We start from the raw sequence: 23,346 nt of genomic DNA on the forward strand, positions 1-23,346 counted from the left end.
TTTTACCCATTGGCCTGGTTTGGTTCCTAAACTGTCTCTTTCCTACCCCTCCTTTGGATAAGATATTATATTTCCATAAGGCCCATACTAAGATGTGTTCCCTGGGAGGGATAGTCTGGCACCTTGGGAGGCTAGATATATCTGTTTCACCTAATTAACATGTATGTACCAAATGAGTACCTACCAAGTGCAAGGACCTCCAAGGTGAAAATGGCATCCTTCCCTTTGAGTTTACAATGATAGGGAATTCAGTTGTCAAAGTCAATTTTGTTTTGAAGTAGAGATAGAAGTAGGTCTGAAGAAGGAGTTCCATTTGGATCATTCAACTCAATGGGAGCACCTGGCATCAAGGGAGGTTGGGAGAGCGTGGATGCTTAAGACGGGGTGACAAGGGAAAGAGAGTTGCAGAAGGGGCAATAGGGTAATGACATAGACTCCACCTACTGTACACTTTCCTTTTTGCTATGAGAACATGCACATTGAGCAGACCCACAGATCTGATACAAGGAGATACTGTATATTATTTGTAAGTAATAATACCTTGGGGCTATTTCGTACTCTAGAGTTTTTACATAATTTTCATATACATTCATTTAATCTGTAAAACAGCTTTGTGTGGTAAGTGATGGGAATACTAATTAGGGTACCCTAACTGCTCAAATAAAGAACTATAAAATAACATTTTATTTCTCACATCATATATGAGTAAATGGGTGTAAAGTGAGGCAGAAGTTTTGCTTCTTCATAGTTATCCAGGGTGTCAGACTCCTTCCATCTTGGCTCAGTAGGCTAGGTTCTAGGAGTTTAGGGAAGAATAAGACAATTATGGGAAAAGCTTTATGGCAAAGGCCTTGAAGGCCTTTTCTACAAAAAAAAAAAAAACAAAAAACAAAAAAAACAGAATTCCATGGGGATTTTGACTGGTATTGCATTGATTTCTAGATCCATTTGAGGAAAATTGACATCTTAATAATTTTGAATCTTTCAATTCATGAGCATGGTATATCTCTCCATTTATTTAGATCATTTAATATGCTCATTTAATCACACAATCACACCCAGCCACCAAGGTGACAGGAAGATGCCTCCAAGCTGTCTGGAGAAAGTAGAAATCAGACGTTGGTAGACCCAAGCAGTCTCCACCAGAGACGCACAGGGTGTTTCCCCCTTTTTACAGATGGAGAAATAGGTACAGAGTAGTTAAGTGACTTATAGAAGAATACATTACTACAGGAGTTAGGATTTCAACTGTTTTGATAGAACAGGAACAATAATAATAATTACAATAATATTTTAACAGTTGTGAGTGTGGATATGTATTAAATGGAGAAATATGCATAAAGATCTTAATAAATTCCAGGTTCCCTTCCTAGCCCTGGGCTTTGCTACACAGTCCTATCAAGAGCCAAGCATTTTTCCTGAAGACTGTGGGCAGCAGAGTGACTGCATGATCTAGCGGCTGGTGCTTACCTATCAGCAGAACCTAGGGAAGGGGCTTAATAGACTCTAGTGACTGAGAGGTGTTCTTTCTGCAGGCCTGGGAGATTATGCATGTTGGGAACTGCTAGGCCTAAAGGAGCTGCACTTGTTTTTGCTGCAAGACTGGAGCTGCCCCTTGCAGGCAACTTCCCGTATGTCTCCAGAGGACATTCCCACTGTATCAGGCTTGTGTCCTAGCCAAGGATGGGAAAATCCTCTGGCCAACATCTATTCCCTGAGGAGACTTTGTGGGCCTGAGCAACTTTTGAAAGGTTAATTTTTATTTAATTATTTTAAAAGCTCCAACATGAATGAGTAATTAAATTGGCACCCATAACTTATATATTATTTATAGGTTCAGCTTTTAAAATAGCTCTTTTCATTTGCATGGCAGAGATGTATGGATAGAAACCATTCTTTGACTGACATTTCTGTGACACAAGAAAGAATAAATAAAAGACTTCTCAACTAAGTGGGCTAGGGTTCCCTGTCTAGAGGAGTTCTGAGTGAGAAGCTGCTGCTTTCATCATTGTTTTGGGTGAGGAAATTGAGGCATGGTTGAGTCAGAGCTACTCTAAAGGGTGTCAAGATTTGTAGGAGCTTGGGCCCTGTTGCCATTGTCCATCCCTCGTGCCACCACAGTCCAGCCAGAAAGGAGAAGATGGCAGAAGTGTGTGGGTGGGGCAGCAGGGGCAACAGTGACAAACATCAGGGCATTGATGCCCAGCTTGAATCCATGGCACTGCTGCTTCATGCCATGTTTCCAGCCCCCTCGCCACTTTCACCTCCAAATTAGCCTTCAAATGGTGTGTCCTTAGCAGGAGCCACTCTTATGCTCTTAAAGAGCAATGCTCTGCATTTCTTAGTGTTCATCTATTTGTTCAACATTTTGTAGCCTCAAATTTCACACACCTGGCAGTATGCTAGGCTAATTGAGACAAAAAGAATGAATAAGGATGTCCCTGGTTTCAAGTAGAGTAGAGTCTATTAGGAAAGAAGAGAAATAGATTATTATCCTACAATGTAGTTAAGCACTTTGATGAACATGAGCACTGAGTGTGATGGGAACCTAGAAGAAGCACCCCTGCCTCCCACAGCTGCAGGGGATGGTGGTAGAAATGGGGAAGTTTCTCTTTTGTTGTTTGTTTGTTTGTTTTATTAAGTGGGCTCCACACCCAATGCAGGACTCAAATTCATGACCCTGAGATAAAGACCTGAGCTGAGATCAAGAGTTGGATGGTCAACCAACTGAACCACCCAGGCGCCCAGTAGAGAAGTTTCTTGAAGGAAATGATGGCTAAGATAGTTCTGAAGAACCAGGAGTTGTTTTAAGGGACGCCTGAGTGGGGCAGTTGGTTAAGTGTCCGACTCTTGGTTTCAGCTCTGGCCATGATCTCAGGGTCCTGGGATCAAGCCCCATGTCGGGCTCCGTGCTCAGCGCAGAGTCTGCTTGAGATTATCTCTCTCTCTCTTTCTCCTTCTGCCCCTCCTGTTCATGCTCTCTCTCTCTCTCTCCCTCTAAATTAAATAAATAAAATCTTTCTTTAAAAAAAGAAATTATTCCAAAAAAGAGGGAGGGTTTTCTGGGCTTAGCATGTGCAAAGAGCATGACCAGAGAGAGCCAGGGATCTGATTAGAGTTCATTATGGTGGGGATGTGAGACTGGGGAAGTTGGGAGGAAGGTTTGGATGGAAATGGTGTGCAGTTAAGTGATAGATCATGGAGGTCTTTGACTACAGTTTATTATGGGTTTTAAACTTTCTTCTGTGCTAGAGAAGAGCTATTAAAGTATAGAAGTAACACCATCATATTTGTATTCTAAAATGATCTTTCTGGCTACAGTATAGAGGATGGGTTGATATAAAAGACAAAATGGCAAATATAGATCCAAAGAAATCAGCAGGAAACCATTAGACTTGAGATGATGGTGGCCAGAAGTGAGGAAAAGTAGACAGAGAATAGAGATTTGGGAGATATTGAGGGGACTGAGTTGGTGAGATACTGGAAAAGAAAGAGAGGGGTAGAGCATGACCCCAGCTTTTAGTTTGGGCTATTGCGATATTGATGGACAAGGAACATGACAGGAGAGACTGGAACAGGGATGGTCATAGAGTCAATTAAGGATCATGTTGAGTGTGAGAGGCCTGTAGGTCTTCAGGGTGGATGTTCTGAAGGCAGTTGGATGTGATGGATGGGAGTTTAGGAGATAGATTCAGAAGCCACTAGCTTGAGATGGAAATTCAGGTCGTGAGTGTGAAGGGGATAGCCTAGAAGAGTGTGTAGACAGAGGAAGAAGGGGAAGAGGGCCCAAGGTAGAACTCTGGGGAACATCACCATTCAAGGGACAGGTAGAGGAAGAATAGCCCTCTTGGTTTCAGCTCTCAGAACAGAGCAGGCCAAGGAGGAAGGACCAGAAAGTTAAGAGAGAACAAGGAGCATGTCCTGGAAGACAAAGGATGAGATTTCAGGAAATTTTTGAATGGCCCACAGAGCTTAATGCTGCTGAGAAGTCAAGGTAAGACCTGAAAAGCATCTATGATTTTAATCAACAAGGAAGGGAGGTTTCAGTGACCTTTGGAGAGAATAGTTTCATGAAGTGATTGGGGAAACCAGATTTCAATGAATTGAAGAGAGTTTGGTATGGGATGAGGAAGCTCTCTTGAATGTAAATATTTACATCTATTTTTACCCTAGGGGCAGAGGTCATCATACATCTCCGTTTCTAGGCAAGGCCCCTCTCCTGGTTGGTTGATGGTTGATTGATTTCCTTTTCTTTCTTTTATTTTTTAACAAGTCTTTTTTAATTTAAGTATGGTTGACACACAATGTTATATTAGCTTTGGGTGTACTGCTCAGTGATTTGACAAGTTTATACATTACTCTGTGTTCACCACAAGTATAGCCCCCATCTGGCTCATTACATCACTGTCACAATATCACTGACTGCACTCCCCACGCTCTGCTCTTCATTCCTGTGACCTACTCATTCCATAACTGGAGGCCTACCTCCCCTCCACTTCACCCATCTTGCCCAAGCCCCCACCTCTCTCCCCTTTGGCAACCATTAGTTTGTTCTCTGTATTTATAGTTCTGGGTCTGCTTTTTGTTTATTTTTTTAGATTCCATTTATGAATTGAATCATATGGTATTTGTCTTTCTCAGTCTGACTTATCTCAGCGTAATACCCTCTGGGTCCATCCATGTTGTCACAAATGGCATGATCTCATCCTTTTTATGGCTGTGCAATATTCGTGTGTGTGTGTGTGTGTGAGAGAGAGAGAGAGACATTTCCTTATCCATTGGCCTATTGATGGACACTTAGGTTGCTTCCATGTCTTGGCTTTTGTAAATAATGCTGCAGTAAACGTAGGGTTGCACATATCTTCTTGAGTTAGTGTTTTTGTTTTCCCCCAGGTAAATACCCAGTAGTGGAATTGTTAAATCATATGATATTTCTGTTTTTAATTTTTTGAGGAACCTCCATACTGTTTTCTACAGTGGCTGTACCAATTTACATTCCTACCAGCAGTGCACAAGTTTCCTTTTTCTCCACATGCTCCCCAACACTTGTTTCTTGTCTTCTTGATTTCAGCATTCTAACAGGTGTGAGGTGGTATCATTATGGGTTTGATTTGCATTTCCCTAATGATGAGTGATGTTGAGCATCTTTTCATGTGTCTGTTGGCCATCTGTATGTTTTCTTTGGAAAAATGTCTACTTGGGGGCGCCTGGGTGGCTCAGTCGGTTAAGCGACTGCCTTCGGCTCAGGTCATGATCCTGGAGTCCCGGGATCGAGTCCCGCATCGGGCTCCCTGCTCAGCGGGGCGTCTGCTTCTCCCTCTGACCCTCCTCCCTCTCGTGCTGTCTCTCGTTCTCTCTCGCAAATAAATAAATAAAATCTTAAAATAAATAAATAAATAAAAAGAAAAATGCCTACTTGGGTCCTCTGCCCATTTTTTAACCATATTGTTTGTTTTTTTGGTGTTGGTTTTCTTTTATTTTCATTTTCCTTCTCCATTCCCCTCATTCCAACCTAGAAGTGGCCATTTTCATGTGTTTAAGAGTTTTTCTCTTGTTTATAATGTGCTCTTATATATATTGTTTTATATGCATGTATTTAAAAAATTATGTCAGTGGTGTGTTATAGATCTCATTCTGTGTCTTATTTATTTTATCCAGCACTGTGTTTTTAAGATCATTCAGTGCTGCTGTGTGTCCTCCATGTATACATTCACCACATTTTATCATTCATCCCCCAGTGACAGACACACAAGTTATCTCCACCTGCCCACCCACCCCCCATAATCAATATTGCAATGAGCATCCTTGCATATGTCCCCTTTCAGACCTGCATGAGAGTTTTGGTCTCTAGGTCCAGGAACAGAGTTACAGATATGTAACCTGCCTGAGAACTGGCAGACTGCCCCCTGGAATGGCTAGGCCAATCCACTCTCCCACCAGCAGTGCCCAAGGTTCCTGCTCTGCACATCACCACCTAAACCTCACATTATCCAGCTTGATAATGTTTGCCTATAGGATCTCCTTCTTGCTTTAATCTGCATTTCTTGGGTAACTAGTAACCTTGAGTATCTCTTCATAGACGTTTATTTTTTTGTATTTCCTCTTTGTCAGTCACTTGTTCATATTCTTGGTATATTTGTCAAGAAGTTTAGCTCTGAGAGAGGGGAGAGAAAGTATGGCAAGGAGTTTTATTTAAGATGAGAAAGATTTGAGCATGTTAAAATGAAAATGGAAGGGAGAAAAAGCTAAAGACTCATCTTCCTCCCAAGGTTGGCAGGATGGACAGAAGGCAAGACAGTGAGGATCTGGCCTCACCTGAAAATAGCCATGAGACTTGGGAGGATGTGGGACTGACCAGGGAGAGTCTGTGCACAGATCACCGTCAGCTTTCCCTGAGCCCATCTCCACTGCCTTCTCCACTTGGATGTAGAGGCGGGGGAGGATCCATGGGGTGGGATAGGAGGGGAAAGGTGACCTCACTCAGATTCTAGGAAAATGTTGTATATTGTGATTCTAAGTGTTTGGAAATTGTTTTAAATTGCCAGGAGAGAGGAAAGATGCCTAAATTTCAGCATATGGAATGTGGCACAATAAAAGTTGTAGAGGCACCTAACACAGTGGTGGGGGTTGGGGGGGACATGGGTACCCTCTTGGTTGGAGCAGAGTTAGCATAAAAGAAAGTATGAGCTCAGCACTGGACAGTGTAGGGCTTTGGTAGACTGTGTGTGATAGACTTGTTACAGAGTAGAGGCATGTCGTCATGAGAAGGGCCATGCAGGATGTATTGAAAGGGCCAAGCCTGGACAGAGATGGACCATTACACAAGTCCAGGTGGGAAGTCATAAGGGCCTGAAGTGAAGTGGAAGCTTTAGAACATAAAGGAATGATGAAAGGAAGACACTTTAAAGGGCATAATGACTGGCTTTGATGATGAATAAATATTGAATAAGTGCCCAATGCACCTAAGCGGGATAACTGAATGAGTAGATCAAGGAATATGGTGGGACAGAAGGGTTTAAAGAGGCTCTAGGGTTTGAGCTTAGGTCCCTAAGAGGAAGAGAATATTGTGTGTCCATTTGTCCCAAGCACAATGCTAGGCACTGGAATATAATAATGAATAAGACTGACATGGCTGCTGCCTGCGAGGAACCTATAGTCTAGGCAGAGAGAAGCAAAAACAAAAACTAACAGATGTATGAGTAATTACTATTATGAGTGCTAGGAAAGGATCAAGCAGGGTGCCCAGATTGAAGCTGACAAAGGATTTACCTGAGATAGGGTGCTTTGGAGGACTTCTACAAGGGGATGATATCTAAGAGGAGACCCGGGGGCGCCTGGGTGGATCAGTCGGTTAAGCATCTGCCTTCAACTCAAGTCATGATCCCAGGGTCCCAGGATCAAGCCCCACCTTGGGCTCTCTGCTCAGTGGGGAGTCTGCTTCTCCCTCTCCCTCTGCCTGCCACTCTGCCTGTTTGTGCGCTCTCTCTCTCTCTTTCTCTGTGTTAAATAAATAAATAAAATTTTTAAAAAATAAAAGACCTAAAGGACCAGACCTGCAAAGATACTCCAGAAAGTGTCCCAGGTCAAGGGCACAGCATGCACAAGAGCCTGAACTGGGGAAGAAATGGCAAGTTGGAAGAACTGAAAGGCTTGCAGGTTGCAGGTAGTGAGTATGGGGAGATGTGCTTGGAGAGGGAGGCAGAAGCCAAACCATGCTGGGCATTAAGGCCATGATAAGGGGTTGACTTTTATTCTAAGTTCCAGTTGTACCTAGGGCATATGACTTTTTATAATAAAATTGATAAAATTTAACTTTAATGGTAACTGAACATTTTTATTGTACAGATTTTCAAACATATACCCAAAGTAGAATAGTATCATGAACCCCCACATGTGTAGATCATCCCAAGTCAACAGTTAGGGGTTTTCTACTTCATCTGCTTCCCACTTTGTTGTAGCACATTTAAGCAAATCCCAGATGACCTGTCCTGTCCGCTACCTCCTCCCCCGCAACTACATTCTTCAGCACCTCTAAAAAAGGTTTATTTTCTTAGATAACCACAATGCCATTATCACACCTAACATAATTGACTATAATTTCTGGTTATCATCCAGTATTGAGTCTATAATCCGGATATCCCTCATTGTCTCAAAAATGTGTTTTAATAGTCGTTTGATTCAAGAGCCAAACAAGGTACACATTACATTACTTATTACATCTCCTAAGTCTCTTTTGATCTACGGCAGTCCCTGCTCTTTGCCTCCTTTTTGTTTGTTTTAATGCCATTGACTTACTGAAGAAATGGAGTCAGTTGTCTGCAGAATGTCCCAACTTGTGGGTCTGTCTCTTGCTTCCTCATATTGTCATTTAAATTGTCTTTTGGTCTCCTATAATTCCTATAAGGGGGAATTTAACTCTAAAGATTGATCAGATTGAGGTTCAACCTTTTTGGCAAGAATGTCATTGGTTGTGATATCCTTCATACTGCATCATATCAGGAGACACCCAATATCTATTGTTAGTGATACTAAGATTCGTCAGTGAATTCAAGCGTTGGGAACTTGATTCTGTTGTGTAGTTCTCCATTTACCTATCTAATTATTTTATTTTTTGATGATATTTTTCTGAATCAATTATTTCATTAGAAATATCTTAACAGTTATTTCAAATCAATTATTTCAACTTATTCTTAACCACCTCCCAACACTGAGACTTTACTACCTCCCTGACAATTTTCATCAGAGAAGAGAGAGGTCACTGTGGGTGTTCTAGAAAAGTCTTAATGGAAGAGGAGAAATTGGGCATTCAACTTTTAATTCAACTAGCATAGAATATAACTTATTCTGGGCGGGGAGGCCAGTAGCTATCCTGAAAGGAAGTGAATTGGGAAAGATAAGAGGTAGGACTGGGTTGTAATAGATTTCCGTAAATGTAGACACTGAGCCCAAGAATCCCAATAGAGGATAGTTGTTGAAAACGATGTATATTAAGAGTATCATCTCTCCTGTCTCCTTTAATCATTCCCAGTGGACATTTGCCTCTGTGTAGGACATGATAGATGCTATTAAGATAGAGGACTGAGGTGGCAATCCCTCTCTATATCAATGCTGAGCTGCACCTGTTTCCCAACCAAATCCCTAGAAGAACTATTGGGGTCATGATCCCACCATACCCCCACTCCCATTCCACAGCTGCAGCTTAACTGGAGCCAGTTCTTAGTAGGAGATTTTTCCATGATGAGAGTGGACAAGTTGGGACATGTGGACCTCAGGTCTCTGCCTGGTGACAGAAATTGGAGCAGAAGGCTCTGGGGAAGCGGTGGGCTAGAATGGCCAGGGTATTGCAAATGCATGGGGATCCTTGATGGTGGCAACCATGGATAGGAATCTTGACACTTGAAGAACACCTGACTATTCTCTGCTGCTCATGGCCTGGCAGCCAGGGCCATTCAGGATGGGAACTGCAGAGTGTGCAAAAGCAGAGTGTGCTCTGGGGAGGGGAAGCAGCTTGATCCAGGTGCTGCTGCTGATGTCCATCTGCTGGAACGGTCACCCACAGGTGGCATGCTTACCTCACCGGGCCTCAGTGTCACCTCCTGGTCCTAAAACTCCCCTGTTCTATCCTGGGAGCCATGTGCTCAGGTTTAGCCATATTGAGACAGAGCTGTAATTTCTAGGTGGCGATATCTGGTAGACAGATGGAGGTGCCAGACTAGAGCTTGCGGGGGGGTGGGCAGGAGGTTAGGGTTTGAGATAGAGTTAGTGTACTCTGTGCTGGGCGTCTCATTGGTTCTCCTGCTATTTTAGTATATATTTGTTCTATAAGGTATCTGTGAATATGCAGTGAGATTACTACCCGAGGGAGTAGGAGGATGTTCTGTTTTAGTAAATGCACTGGCAGAAAAGTTACCAGGGAAACTTCAGGATTTAATCTCCTGACCTGGGTTGCCATAGTACCAAAATACGTTAAAAACAGGTTTAGGGTAGCATAAAGGGGCAGGACAAAATAGAAAGCAGAGGAAGAGTCCAACCTTACAGCTAGAGAGAAAACTAAAGGTAGGAAGGGTCTAAATTCTCTGCTGAAGGAAGAGCGCATCGAAGCCTTTGCAGCAGCCTGTGACCTGTGATCCTGCGAAGGAAGAGCAGCATTGCCCTGTATCCGCCCCCCCCAACCTCCCCCTCCTGAAGTAGAGCTTTGGGCTCTGTTGCTTCTCTGGTGCTATGCCACCCAGGGAAGAGGAGGCGGGGTGGGGAAGAAAAGAGCAGCGCATCCCTCGCATCCCCCCGTCTGCTCCTCGGTGCCCGCAGGAGGGCTGAAGCAAGTGCTAGCTGGGCTCCTGCGGGCGGGAGAGAAGCCACCACCGCCCCGGGGATTAGGGGGGCATAGCGCATGAGGTTGAGATTCTGAGACCTCACACCTGATCTCAGAAGCGGATGAGGTCCTGGGCTCACCGTGAAGGGTGGAGCTATGGGTTTCGGCCGTGAAATTGTGAAATCCATTTACCAAGCAGGCGCTCCTTCTATGAGTGAATGCCCTGTACGATCAGATGAGCTTTTCTGTCCTGAGCTGTGGGCCAGTCTTCTAGGAACTCATCCTGATCAAAATGTAACCTGGCACTGGGGGGTGGCCGAAGCTCAGCAGGTGAGGGTAAGCCTGGGGCCTGTGCATTTGGAGACAGGCCTGTCCCGTTGCGATAGGCAGGTAGGTGGACAGGGAAGGTGGCCTTTCCTGGGCACAGAGTCACACAGGCCAGAGAGGAGCCACCTACACTTTGACAGGGGTCTCATGGGTTGGGAAAAGGACTTCTTAAGAGCTTGAGGGTTCATTGGGGGCAGTGAAAGGACAAGGAACTACTTCTTATGCCCTTTCTCCTGGGTTTGCTGGCAGGGGACTGAGGTGCAGGTTGAGGTCAAATGTTAGCCACGTGCTTGCTGCCGTCCATACTTATGGAAGGCCACTCTAGATGCATAGATGACTTACATCCTTCAAATGTGACCGATTACCTGAGTTCCAGCTTCCCCTCAGGTATCAACTTAAGTATTTCCATGACTCCCCATTTGGTTAGGTGTCTCCCCCACAAGCCCCCACCATATGCTGCTCTTTTCAGTCCTGTTGGTTTCTTTATTGCCAGCCTTCAAAAGGATATTATGACAGTAATGAAAATTGACATGGGTGACCCTGGGAAAGCTCTGGGTCAAATTTGGTTGTAGGCATCATCTGGGGTTTTATTTTTGCTCTTGTTTTGTTTTCCTGGAATAACCATCCATAGCTTTCCTGTTTTCAGATTTTCTTTTCTTCTGTCTCTCACACCTGATTCTCCAATTCCCCCCTTGCTGACCCACTGAACACACCACCACCACCCCCTCCCTTGGCTCTGACGGAATGCGGTCTTGTCCGGCCACTGGGGGCAGGAGAAAGAGGGCTTTCCTTTAGTTTCGGAATCTTCTTTCTTTGGTGGTTGTCTTCAGGGACCTGACATCCTAAAAACAAAACAAAACAAAACCCTAGACTTGTGTATTTAGACATACACATGTGTTTTATCACTTCCCAGCCAAGCCATTGCCAGGCCGCTGCCCTCTCTAAGCCACAGCGGCAGGGGGCATGGCGTTTTTGTTTTTTGTTTTTAAAGATTTTACTTATTTATTTGACAGAGAGATAGCGAGACAGGGAACACAAGCAGGGGGAGTGGGAGAGGGAGAAGCAGGCTTCCCATGAAGCAGGGAGCCCGATGCGGGGCTCGATCCCAGGACCCTGGATCATGACCTGAGCCGAAGGCAGACGCTTAACGACTGAGCCACCCAGGCGCCTCAGGCATGGTGTTTTTAAGTAGGATGAATTGCTGTCTAGTAGTTGTTCTTCTGCACCTGGGGCCATCAATCTTGTCTTGAATGCTGGCCGGCTGGTGTGCCTGCTCAGGCTCATCTTTCTGGGGCAGACTTATTTACGGAGCCCTGGCAAAGGTAATCTCACCCCCACCCTCCCACCGGCCCGTGGCCTGGGCCTCTCTCAGCCGCTCTTAAAAATAGCCCAGAACAAGGAGAGCCAGCGTCCGATTACCTCCTGCAAGCAGGATCTGATCTTACTTCACTTCCTGCGTCTGGCAGTCCGGCCCTTCTCGGGGGGCTACTGGACAGGCTTGAGACCCAGCAGGAGGTGGTCAGGCTGTCAGTCTGTCTCCTGCCCAGAGCTGGGAGCCAGCAGTAGCTCCCCTTCAGGGAAGCTGGGGGGAGCATGGGGAGGAGGAGGGTGTCCTTCCCAGCTCTTTGCCCAACCAGTTGAGTGAGAAATCTCAGCCCTGGAAGTCGTGTGTCCATTTGTAGAAGACGACAGGCTGTCTAAGGGATGAGGGTGTTCTTGGGCACAGGCCTGGCATTGTGGGGTGATGACTGGCTTCCCCACCCTCCGCTTCCCCTTCGCTGAGAAGCAAACACCTTTGCCGGGTCCTGGAAGCTGCAGAATGCCCTCTGTCCCCATGTGCTGTGTTCTCCCTCCTAAATCTAATCTGCTTCCCTAAAATCTGCCTAGTAGAGGGGAATAAACGGGCTACGGCTTGGCCTTTAGCCCTAGCTATAGCAAGAATTCCCTAGATGACCTTGGGGAGGCCTCATCCAATGTGAGGCCTTGGTTTTCTTCCTTGTGCAATTAAGATGGATAATTCTGGCTCCTGTCTTACCTCAAAGGGATGTGGTGGGATTGATTAATCAGCCTGGGGAAAAAGGAGTCTGAAGTGATTCTGTGTCTGAAAAATAAGGGTGACAGCACTGCGTTTACACTTGGATTGGTGAGCTTGTATCATTTCTTCAAACTTATGCCTGTTTGGGTGTGTGAGTGTGTGTGTTAGATGTATGTGTCTGTGTGGGATGTCAGTGCACGTGTGTGTGTTGCGGTGTGTGTGTGCACACATTCATGGAGGGAGTGGTTTACCTCACAGCTCACTGGTTGTCCACACTTGTCATTTTTCTGCCTCATGGCCTCCCCACCTCCATCCCCTTTTGTTCTGTTGGATCCAAGACTCTGGGCTCCCTGTTGACTCTTATAGACTTGATCTCCCAAATCCCTTTAGCTTCTGGGGAGATGCCTAAAAGGAAGGTATTGGTGAGGAAATTAAGGCTGAAGAAAAGCTAGTCATTTTCCAAAGGCCCAAGACATTCAAGACCTAGCCCTGCATCTCTAGCTCCTGTCCCCCTTTTCTCCCTGACCTTGCCCTCACCCTCTAGTAACATTGTCAGGTTCCGAAATTTTGCCATGTTCTTTCTCACCTTCAGAACTCTCTACCTGCTCTTTATCCCCTCACAGAATGCCTCTAGGCTCCCTTTAGGAACCAGCTTACACTTCCCTCCCTGACATCCCGCCCCGGCCATGAGTCCGCCACCATTCCTCGTTCTTTCCCAGCAGTGGCACACACCATACCTTACTGGAGCTGCTTATTTAATTGGGTGTCTTGCTGCCAGAGTGTAAACTCTATGAGGACAGGGCCCTTCCTGTCTTACTCCTAACTGCCTAGCACAGTGCCTGCCCTCTGGCTGGGCTTCGGTACATATTTGAAGTAATCACGGATGAATGAGCAAATATGAATGACAGGCGAGTGGGAACACAGTGCTCACGTGCATTGCACGGATGAACACACGTGGCTCCACCATCCATGAGATCCCCTCACCACCACCCCCACATCACACTGATGAGCCTGACAGGACAGCAGGTCATCTGGGCTCCTTGGGCTGATTGGGGATTCAACAGAAGACCTTGTCCACGTACCTGGCTGCATTTCAGAGAAGACAAAACCAAGAGCTCAGGTTTGTAAATATGTGCTCCTGGGAAAGCCCTGGAAGGGATGTTGGGCAGCCCCCGAGAGGAGCCCACTTTCCCCAGCGCAGCTGCCAGGGCTGATGGCATCCGTGGCGTCTCACGTTCGTCTCTCTCTCCCCACTGATTCACGTTTGAGTGGGACTCCACCAACTTCCAGCTTCTCACCTCTCCTTCCTGCCCCCACCTCCCGTCCAGGTTTGGTCCTGGCCCCAGTCCAAAGGGCGGAGCTGCTCTTCTGCCCATGCCCCCCCAGCCCCCACGCCATCGCCCACCCTGCCCAGTCCCCTGGCTCCCAGAAGAGCCGCCCCTCTCCCCTATCCCTCCGGAGCTCCCGCAGCTGTGGTGGCTGCAGGTTTGGAGGAAGCGGGCTTGCTGCGACTGACGTCTCCACCTGCTGGCCGTCCCAACCCCTTCTGCATGCAGCTCTCCATCCTTGCTGCCACTGTTGCCCTTCCTGGGGCTGCTGCTGCGGCTGCCGCTGCAATATTTTCTAACCCAGGGACCCCGGGGAAGGGGGGGAGCATGGCCCGACAGCTGGCATGGTGTGCCGCTCCTGCAAGGACCTACCCCTGTTGGATGCTCCGAGTAAGTTTCCCCTGAGAAAAAGTCCAAGGGAGGGGAGTTAACCCTCTGACTGTGTTGCTGTCCCCCCAGGGACCCTTCCATGAAGACTGAGGCAGGCGAAACTGCTGAGAGCCTGCTGACATGACATCGGCCACGGAGTTTGAAAACGTGGGCAACCAGCCACCGTACAGCCGAATCAATGCCCGCTGGGCTGCCCCGGACGATGAGCTGGACAATGACAACAGCTCAGCCAGGCTGTTTGAGAGGTCCCGGATCAAGGCCTTGGCAGGTACCATTGGGGGCTGTGGGGGCTAGAGGAGCTGGTCTCACAGTCCCAAGCTTCAGTCCCCTCCCTGCCGGTGGTCAGTCTTCCGTGTGCACTGGCGAGAGCCCTGGCAGGGACATGATGGAGACACGGTTGTGTGGCTTCGAGAGACCTGGCCCTGCTGGGAGGGAGCACAGGCTCAGGGAGCCTCTGCTCCCGAGCATCCCTCACCTCGTCCCAGGTGGGAGGTGGTGCCAGCGAGGCCCTGCCCTCTGCCTCTGTCCTGAATGACCTGTGGCCAAAGAGCGAAGAGAAAGTCTGGGTGAAGGAGTGTCTGAGGGGCTGGCCAGCCAGGTAGAGGTGCATGGGGCTTCATGATGCACCTCAGTCCCCTAGGCAGAGATAGAGAAATTATCATCATCCTCGCTGTGGTCCCAAAAGAAAAGACTGATTTGATAGGAAATTGAGAACAGATAACATCCTCCCCACAGTGGCTCAGGAAGCTGGATTTTCTGGACTAAACCTCTTATCCTTAAACTGGAATTAGATTTTTACTTAGCAGGTTCATAATCGATTTCTGTGTGTGTGTGTGTGTGTGTGTGTGTGTGTGTGAGAGAGAGAGAGAGAGCGCGCACTTAAATATCCAGCAGAAATGGTTTCTCCTCCACCCTGCTGGCTGAGATCTGATTCTTGGGATTTTTTTCCTACCAACCCCTGAGACCATTGCCTCCCTGGATCCTGGCCAAGGGTAGCTATGCTCTGGCACGAAGTCCTTGGCCAATAAGGGAAGTTTGAGTTCTGTGGGGTATTGTGTGTGTAGAAGGGCTGGGGGTAGATTCCATCACCTGCTCCACCAGTCATGAACCCAAATCAGATTTGTTTCCCCATCATCAGTTGTCCCCATCTTCACTTTGTAAGAAGGACCCAGCCTCTCCCACAGGCACTTTCTAGAGCGATTCTCCCAGTGCCCCATCACTCAGTGGCCCTATCCGAAGTTCCTGGTAGTACTCTTCTACCTTCTGTCCCTCCACTGTGCTCCCAGATGCCTCAGTCTCCAGCTGACCTTGAGTCATGAGCAGGGCCCTCGGCCCCTCTGGGACCATAATGGCCTTTCATCTTAGGAGTATCTGGGTTTCCCATTCTGTAAAAGAAATGGGGTGTCTCATTCCCTTGTCATGATGGAGAATCCATTCAGGGCTCAGCCATCAGCTTTTGTGTCCTTGTTCTTTGTAGGAAACTCCCTTTCTTCTTCCTTCATCCCCTCCTCCCCATTCCCTACCCTTAAAAAGTCCTTCCTTGGTTTTCCTTGAGGACAGATAACAGCACCAATCCCTTGCTTTGCTTATATAATCTTAACCTCTTTAAATAAGCAAACTAGGAACGCTTGTCTTTGCCAGTCTGGTTTTACCGTCTTTAGATCTCAGAGCCAACTGAGCCTGACTGCAGTGACCCTGGTGATAGAGGGGGAGAGGGATTCCAAAAGTCTTGTCAAAGGACAGTACAAGGAATGGGACTGTCTTTTGTGCAGGGATCCTTTGATATGTTTCACAGATACCCTGTTTTTTAAGAAACCAAGGTAAATTCCATTTTAACAGTGATTTATTATACTCCTACTATGTGTAAAGGTAAAACCCCTGACCAGACATGAAAATGGAGAAGAAACCACAGAGATGAATTCAACATAGTATCTGTCTCTAAGGAGTTTATGATCTATTAGGGAAAATGAACGATGTTCATAATTAATTAGCACAAGTAGAATTAGAGAAGAACCATAGGAAAGTCACATAATTAAATGGCAACGAGAGAGCAAAGGAGGAGGCGCAAGGAGAATCAGCGACTCGTGTGTGGAGAATGCTCTCGGAAGTGAAGGGTGACACGCAGGCAGGACATGTCATCCGGTTGGACAGTGTGAATGGCAGCAAGGTCTGATGAGCAGGTTGGGAAACTGGTGAAAGTAAGTTGATCAGGTTGATGGGGGAAGAGCCTCCACCCGCCTTGCCTGTGTCTCACCAAGAGGTTGCTGCTCATCTACAGAGAATCTGTATGCCCCACCCCCCAGGTGGGGCACCACGGAGTATAGAACTACATGCTTGGACCTTAATGATCTAGACCCATCTGACCAACAGGTAACCATGGCAGTTTGGGAATTTGGGGTCCGTTCAGGATTTTGAAAAACAAACAGCCCTAAGCAGTCTACTGACTTTCCTGAGAATCCACTCTGAGTGACCTGTGGGAGAAGCCAAAGCTTTGGAAGGGTCCAAAGTAGAGAGGTCAGATGAACCCGTTCTGGTGGGTAGGCAGAGCAGAGAAAGGGGCTGTCAGGCTCCACCAGTTTTCTTGACCTTTTTCTCTTCGGTATTATCTTCGGGGGTGCCTTCGCAGCCTAGGCAGGGGTCAGTGTTTCCACAGAGGCTGAGGAATCGGAAGTGCCTCTGGTTCCTCTCATTTCAGCCACTCCCTCACGCCTAAGAGCATTCTGGCAAGGAAGGCGTTCAGTCCTGTGTTTCTTACAAGATGGCAGTCATCTGCTTTGTAGGTGTATATGGCAAGGTTGGAGAGATTGGTTTGGCCTCTTCTTTCTGAAATTGAAGGTCTTGAGATGAGGAGAAAAATGTCACAAGACCCAGGTTCCACCTCAAATGCTACTGCCATGAAGGTTGAATCAATTTTCTGTTTTATAAAATGTGGATGGTAGTACTTTCCCAAGGGTGTTGTGAAGGTCAAGTAAGATAAAGTTTATGAAAGTTTTTTATTAGTAATAAAGTACTAGGTGAATGTTAGTATTTACAGGAAATCTTAGTAATATCTTTCTGTCCTTTCTCTTAACTTCAGACATTCAGGATCATTAGCTCAGTCATTGTCCCAGTTATCTTGGCTTGTTTCTTCCTTCTTAACCACACCCTCCTTTGTCTTAGAAGGCCTGGATTGGAAGAAGGAGCCAGGGACCAGGGAAAATTCTGCTAATGCTTGTGCTTGGAGCTCTTGGCTCAGTCCCCAGAGACCCAGTACACAAAGGGATGAGGCCCCATGCTTTGTAGATCTTTCTCTTTTAAGGCTGCCCAGCCATGTCTCTGCCATCAGCCAGGTGACCCAGAAGGCCCAAGAAACCAAAGGATGATGAGGCTTGTTAGATGTTCTTCCTCATGTGTCAGCTTCTCTGGTCCTTCTTCACTTAGTGACCTGTGGTTAGAAGACTTGCAGTTGGTTAACTGGACTCCATTTTTTTCTGCCTCTTAAGTCAACTTCCTCTCAGTTCCAAAGGAAATACTCCCTATTCTGCCTTTCAGACCATTCCTAGCTCTTGCTCCCTGGACTGAAATAAACAAGCCATCTGGTTATTCCGTGTGGAAACTGCCACAGTGATATACAAATACCTGACCTCTGTCCAAATGAATCACTGGATTTGACACTGTGGATCACCCTGACTGAAATGAAGGGGGAGGTGGGCAAGAAAATGCTGCAGAAGGGGATGTACGGGGATGGATTTGACCTTAGCAGTGCCCAGGGGAGGGGTGGTGGGTCCAGCAGGAATATTTGCCCAGTAGGTCCCTGGGCAGATGTTAGCTCTCAGCATCAGCATCTTAAAGCTGACAGCACCTCATGAGGTTAAGTGCTGGGTAGCCCTGAGGCTTCTGCCTGAACAGGGATTGTTCTCTGCTTTGATGACTGCCTCTAGCACCTTTCTACTTTTTTAAAAGATTAGGGGAAGGGGAGCAGTTGAAAAGCTCAAGTTCTGCAACGCCCCCCCCCCCGCCAAGAGGTTCCAGCCTTCACGTCTCAGTAGAAAGGCTTCCAGTGTTTCCTAGAGCCACCCTCATTTCTACTCCCCATTTCCTCTCCTTCCCCTTTTCATCCTGGGAGCCATTCGGTAAACATTTGTGGCTGTCTGGATGAGGGATGAGGCACAGCAGGCTGCAGGGAATTTACCAGCCAGAAAAGCCCGTCCTCTGTGCTCTCCCCTCATCCCAGAGGCGGCCTCTGCCTGCCTGCCTGTCCCTTCACACCTGGCTGGACACCCCACTGATTCGGGTGAGGACACTGCCTCAGGGAGGATGTGGCCCACGTGGGAGAGGAGGAATGCAACAGAAAGGTTCCCCCCAAAAGAGAAACCTTGTGCATCAGCCTCCCCCCTCCTTGCCCACACACTCAGATTGGCATCTGGGCATCCCAAGTGCCACCCACTGCAGGATTTCCAGCTCCTCAGAGCACAGAGGCGCCTGGAAGGTTGCAGTACAGAGAGCAGTCCAGGGCCTCTTGTGATGATCTGTGAGAAGGAGAGAGCCCAACATGCCCTTCGTCCTCATCTGTGGCCTATTGAACACAGTCATCCTTTTCAAACAATGGGCACAAATTGGTGTAGCCCACTCTGGTTTTGCCTTTAAATCAGAATCCAAGTGATGTTTCAAACTAGAGATGCTTTTCCTTTCTGCATTCTGTCTTTGTAGCCTCCTTATTAGATAGGAGGTGAGGTCACGTGGTGAGGTTGGTTGAGGACAATTCAGAGAACACAACAGGGCAGCAGGTGCACAGCGGGCTGTGTCCCTTGCTCTGCACAGAGTTGCTGCCACTTTGAACCTTGAACGTCTTCCAGACCCACTTTGCCCAGGCCCCAAGGTTAAATTCTGTGCCTGGCAGATAGTCCATCAGAGCCTTAGGACAATGGCCCTCAGACCCCGCTGCTCCCTGCCCACCCATGTTGGCTCCCTGGAAACTCCATAGAAAGAGGGTGGTATGGGCTTCTTCCTGACTTTGGTAGCCAAAGGTAATGCATGACCTTTCCCTGGGCCTCCTTCCCCACCTGCACCAGGATCACAATGATCCCAGGTGCCCCAGAGGTGCCCCCATTGCCTGAGAAGGGCTTTGTGTCCAGAGGGTGAATGATGCCTTTCAGAGAGCAGGATTTCACCACAGTGTGTGTGTGCGGAGGGGGGTGGAGCACAGGCACAGGGATTCAGCAGCTTCTTGGCAGCCTATTAAGTTGACAAGTTCACATACAGCTGCTGGAGACCAAGGCATCAGGTGTTAATGGTCTGAATGTCTCTCTTAAGCTACCTGTGAGAACAAAGATGATGTCATTAATGAGGGGTTTTTAAAATGTTTTCTTCTCAGATTTCAAAACATGAGTTGGAGTTCTATGGAGAGACTATATTTTGGGAAAATATACTATTCATAGAAATATGTATAATCATCAATCATTTTAGTATACCGTCAGAAGAAAAAATAATTGGCTCAGCAGCTTTTTCTGGGAGGTCAGCCATTGTGAGTTTCCCCTCCTTTCCTGAGACGCCACTGCTCAGATAAACCTGCTGGTGACTGGTGCAGACAAATCCACGAGAGGCCAGCGTCGTTCCCCCCCCGTCCTCCGGCACCCCCTTGCTCTGAGGTCCAGGGCAGTCTCCCTGGCCCAGGACATAACACCTTCTCCCACTGGCTTCCCTCCCCTCTCCAGAAAAGCTGTTCTTCCTCTGAGAATGCTTTGCAGAACCAAGGCTGTCCCCATTTCTGGGTGACTGCTATCTATCATTGTGAAGATTGTTTTCAAATATTAATACGCCGAGGTTAATAATAAGACTCTTCCCTCCCCATGCCGTGCAGTCTGAGTGAGCCACGGTAATAGCCTCCTCCATCTTTGGGACATTCCTGTGGGCTGTCCGCTTCGTTCCCAAGGGCAGGCCGTGACCCCAGACCTTGACGGTGCTGACGGTTCCCAGGCAGCTGGTATCCGCTTCCCCCTCCTCCACCTGGGCACCCCCTGCATGCTGCCAGGCTGAAGAGGCGCCAGGAGTGGTGTTTGTTTCCAAACATCTGTAGCGGTTGCTCATTTTCCCTTTTTATTGTGTCACTGAGAGAGAATGACAGGGAAGCTGGTAGCAGCTGAGTCTCTGGGAGCATTTTTGTCTCTAAACCCTTTGGCCTTCAGACTCTGGAAACCAGATCAACAGGGGATCTCATTTTACAGTCCAGTGAGAAGGAAGTAGATCAAATAATCACACGTGTGTCTCTGTACATGTAGACATATGTTCATGATGACGAATTAGGATGAATTCCATAAAGATTTACTGAGAACTACAAGTTTCTAACATAACCTACGGCCTATAACTCACCCAAGGAGGAGTGGGCTTGTTGGAGTGAGCGCATGGGGAAGGAGGGGTGGAGATGGGAGGGGCAGGCAGGAGCTGCATCACAGGGGCCTCACAGGCCATGGGTATCTTCAGGGTCCTGGCAGGAAGCAGCCGGCAACTCAGAAAGGTGGCTGAGGAGTTTACTGAGGAGACTATTTGTAAAGGAGTGGCTTGGTCAAAGGACCAAAGGGTGGGAGCCTGCAGCAGGGAGAGCTGGAGGCTCTCAGGATGAAGGACGGAGCCACTCCTACAGCCATCAAAGGGCTCTTGCAGGGAAGTGGCATGCTTACATTTGGGTTGTTAAATATCCCTGACTTCAGTGGGGGGAGCAGGTCATGGGGAGGCTGGGCAAAAGTCTGGGAAGATGGCAGCGCGAGCCAGCTTGGGGGCCATAGACAGGGAGAAGTGGCCCATCCTCACATTGTCATCCTTCTGCTCTTGCAGCCATCATGGGCTTTCCCGAGTTAGGTGACCTTGGCCAAGTCACTTTTCTGCTCCTCACCTGGAAAACAAGGGGCTTGAGCCAGATGATGCACAAAGACTTTCCAGCTCTGGCCGCCCGGGAAGAAACCACCTGTTAGAGTAGCACTGACCACATGCCTCAACCCTGAACCCTGGAGCTTCTGTTCCTGGCTTAGGGAAAGGGAATAATCAATCCTTTTTAGGAAATCAGTAGATTCCCCAGAAATTCTCTTGGTTCACTAAAGGCTAGGCTGAAACCGAGTCCTGGACCATCTCGACTTCTGTGGCCTCATGTTCTCAAGGAGTGTCATCTCTCCTTGCAGCCACCACCTGCATGCATGACAGTGCTTGGTGCTCACACAGCTGCTGAGTGGTCTCAGGGCTCTTTATCCAGATGATCTCACTGACCCCTACCCACTCTGAAGTAAGCAGGGGAGAGCTATCACCACGCCCCTTCATAGATGTGGGAGGCTGCCCAGCAGGAAGCGCCAGGACAGAATCCCAGGGACTTAAAATCATCCCAGTGCCATTAGGGCAACCGCACGTGGGCTTTCTTGAATACCCTTCAGACCTGCGTTATCTCCTCCTTTGCATCCCACCCAGGACACCCCTTCCCATTTTCCTTCCCTTTCTCCTTCCGTCTTACAGCCTCTGAATGCTAGCATCTGCCGGCCAGCCGACCCTTGCTCCGCCCTTGTCCCGCTCAGCTCTGGCCATTTCGTTTCCACAGGTCACGTGTCAGTTGGGGCCGTGGCACCTCAAGCAGAGACTTCTGCAGCTGCCTCCCAGCTGGTGCCCTGGCCTCTCTTCACCCAGTCCCATTTCCACAGGGCACTTAGAAGCATTGTCCTCCAACAAATTTTTAGTGAGGTGTTGCTTCACTTAAGAACCTCCAGGGGCGCCTGGGTGGCTCAGTCGTTAAGTGTCTGCCTTCAGATCCCAGGGTCCTGGGATCAAGCCCCGCATCGGGCTCCCTGTTGGGGGGGGGGCCTGCTTCTCCCTCTCCCTCTGCCTCTGCCTCTGCCTGCAGCTCCCCCTGCTTGTGCGCTCGCTCGCTCTTTCTGTCAAATAAATAAATAAAATCTTAAAAAAAAAAAAGACCTCTAGGCTTTTCTTTACCTGGAGTATAAGGTTCAAATTCCCTAGACTGTCCTTCAGATTCTTTGCTCTGGGTCTCACCCTCACCCCCTGTACGTGCACACGTGTATGTGCACACACATGCACACACACACACATTTGCCAGTGTCTACCTTGAGGCCTTTGAACAAGACCCCCCCTTCCTTCCCTGCCATTCTAAAACCATGATCATCTTCGAACCTCACATCCAAATTAACCTTCTTCAGAAACATTTTTTAAAAATCTAAACTGGATATAATAACTTGCTTTCTTTTCCTACTATATGTAAAGACCCTATTTTATTTTAAAAACAATAGGATGAATACTTCTATATCTTTAAACATTTTTATTTCCCAAAAATATATATTTAGTATAGAAAAATAGATAGGGAAAACTAGGGACATTGTTAATGACCCATACAGATATTTTAATGCCTATAAATACATGACTGTGTAAAGTGTGTAAATATTTAAACATTATCTATAATATTATAATCTTAGAATTCTTCTCACTGAGCAGTATACTGTGAAACTTTTTTTTTTTTAAGATTTTATTTATTTATTTGACAGAAAGAGACCCAGTGAGAGAGGGAACACAAGCAGGGGGAGTGGGAGAGGGAGAAGCAGGCTTCCTGCTGAGCAGGGAGCCCGATGTGGGGACGAAGGCAGACGCTTAACAACTGAGCCACCCAGGCACCCCGTGAATATCTTTTCATGTCTGTAAACACGCAGATTATAATTTTCATGGCCATATGGTCTTCCTTTGTATTACTGTACACCAGTCTAGTTAACCAGCATCTTAGTGTCCAACTCTGCTCACTTTTAAAGTCAGTCTTATGTGCTGTATTCTTGCCTTTGCACATATGTCATAAGCATCCTAGAGTTCTCTCTCAGAATCAACCCTAGCTAGATTTTAGGTCTTGTAGGTGGGGGAATCCTGTTCTAGCCTTTCACAATACTAGTGTTATGAAAGTTGGTTGGCTGAAAGAAAAGTTCCTCTCCAAACAAACT

The 23,346-nt window shown here is 47.4% G+C and overlaps 1 protein-coding gene across 4 annotated transcripts in view; it reads left to right on the forward strand.

Moving 5' to 3' along the window:
* The window catches only part of SPTB (spectrin beta, erythrocytic), a 122,413-nt gene that overhangs the window by 41,158 nt on the left and 57,909 nt on the right, over nucleotides 1-23,346 (forward strand). For all 4 annotated transcript variants that reach the window (XM_081830369.1, XM_081830370.1, XM_081830367.1 and 1 more), the window contains exon 2: nucleotides 14,462-14,660. In XM_081830369.1, coding sequence (XP_081686495.1) covers nucleotides 14,513-14,660 — 148 coding nt within the window. In that variant the 5' untranslated portion in view covers nucleotides 14,462-14,512. The remainder of the gene's footprint in view (nucleotides 1-14,461; nucleotides 14,661-23,346) is intronic.

Source organism: Leptonychotes weddellii, chromosome 9 (genome assembly GCF_054177405.1).
Source record: "Leptonychotes weddellii isolate Sample4059 chromosome 9, ASM5417740v2, whole genome shotgun sequence".
Classification (NCBI taxonomy): domain Eukaryota; kingdom Metazoa; phylum Chordata; class Mammalia; order Carnivora; family Phocidae; genus Leptonychotes; species Leptonychotes weddellii.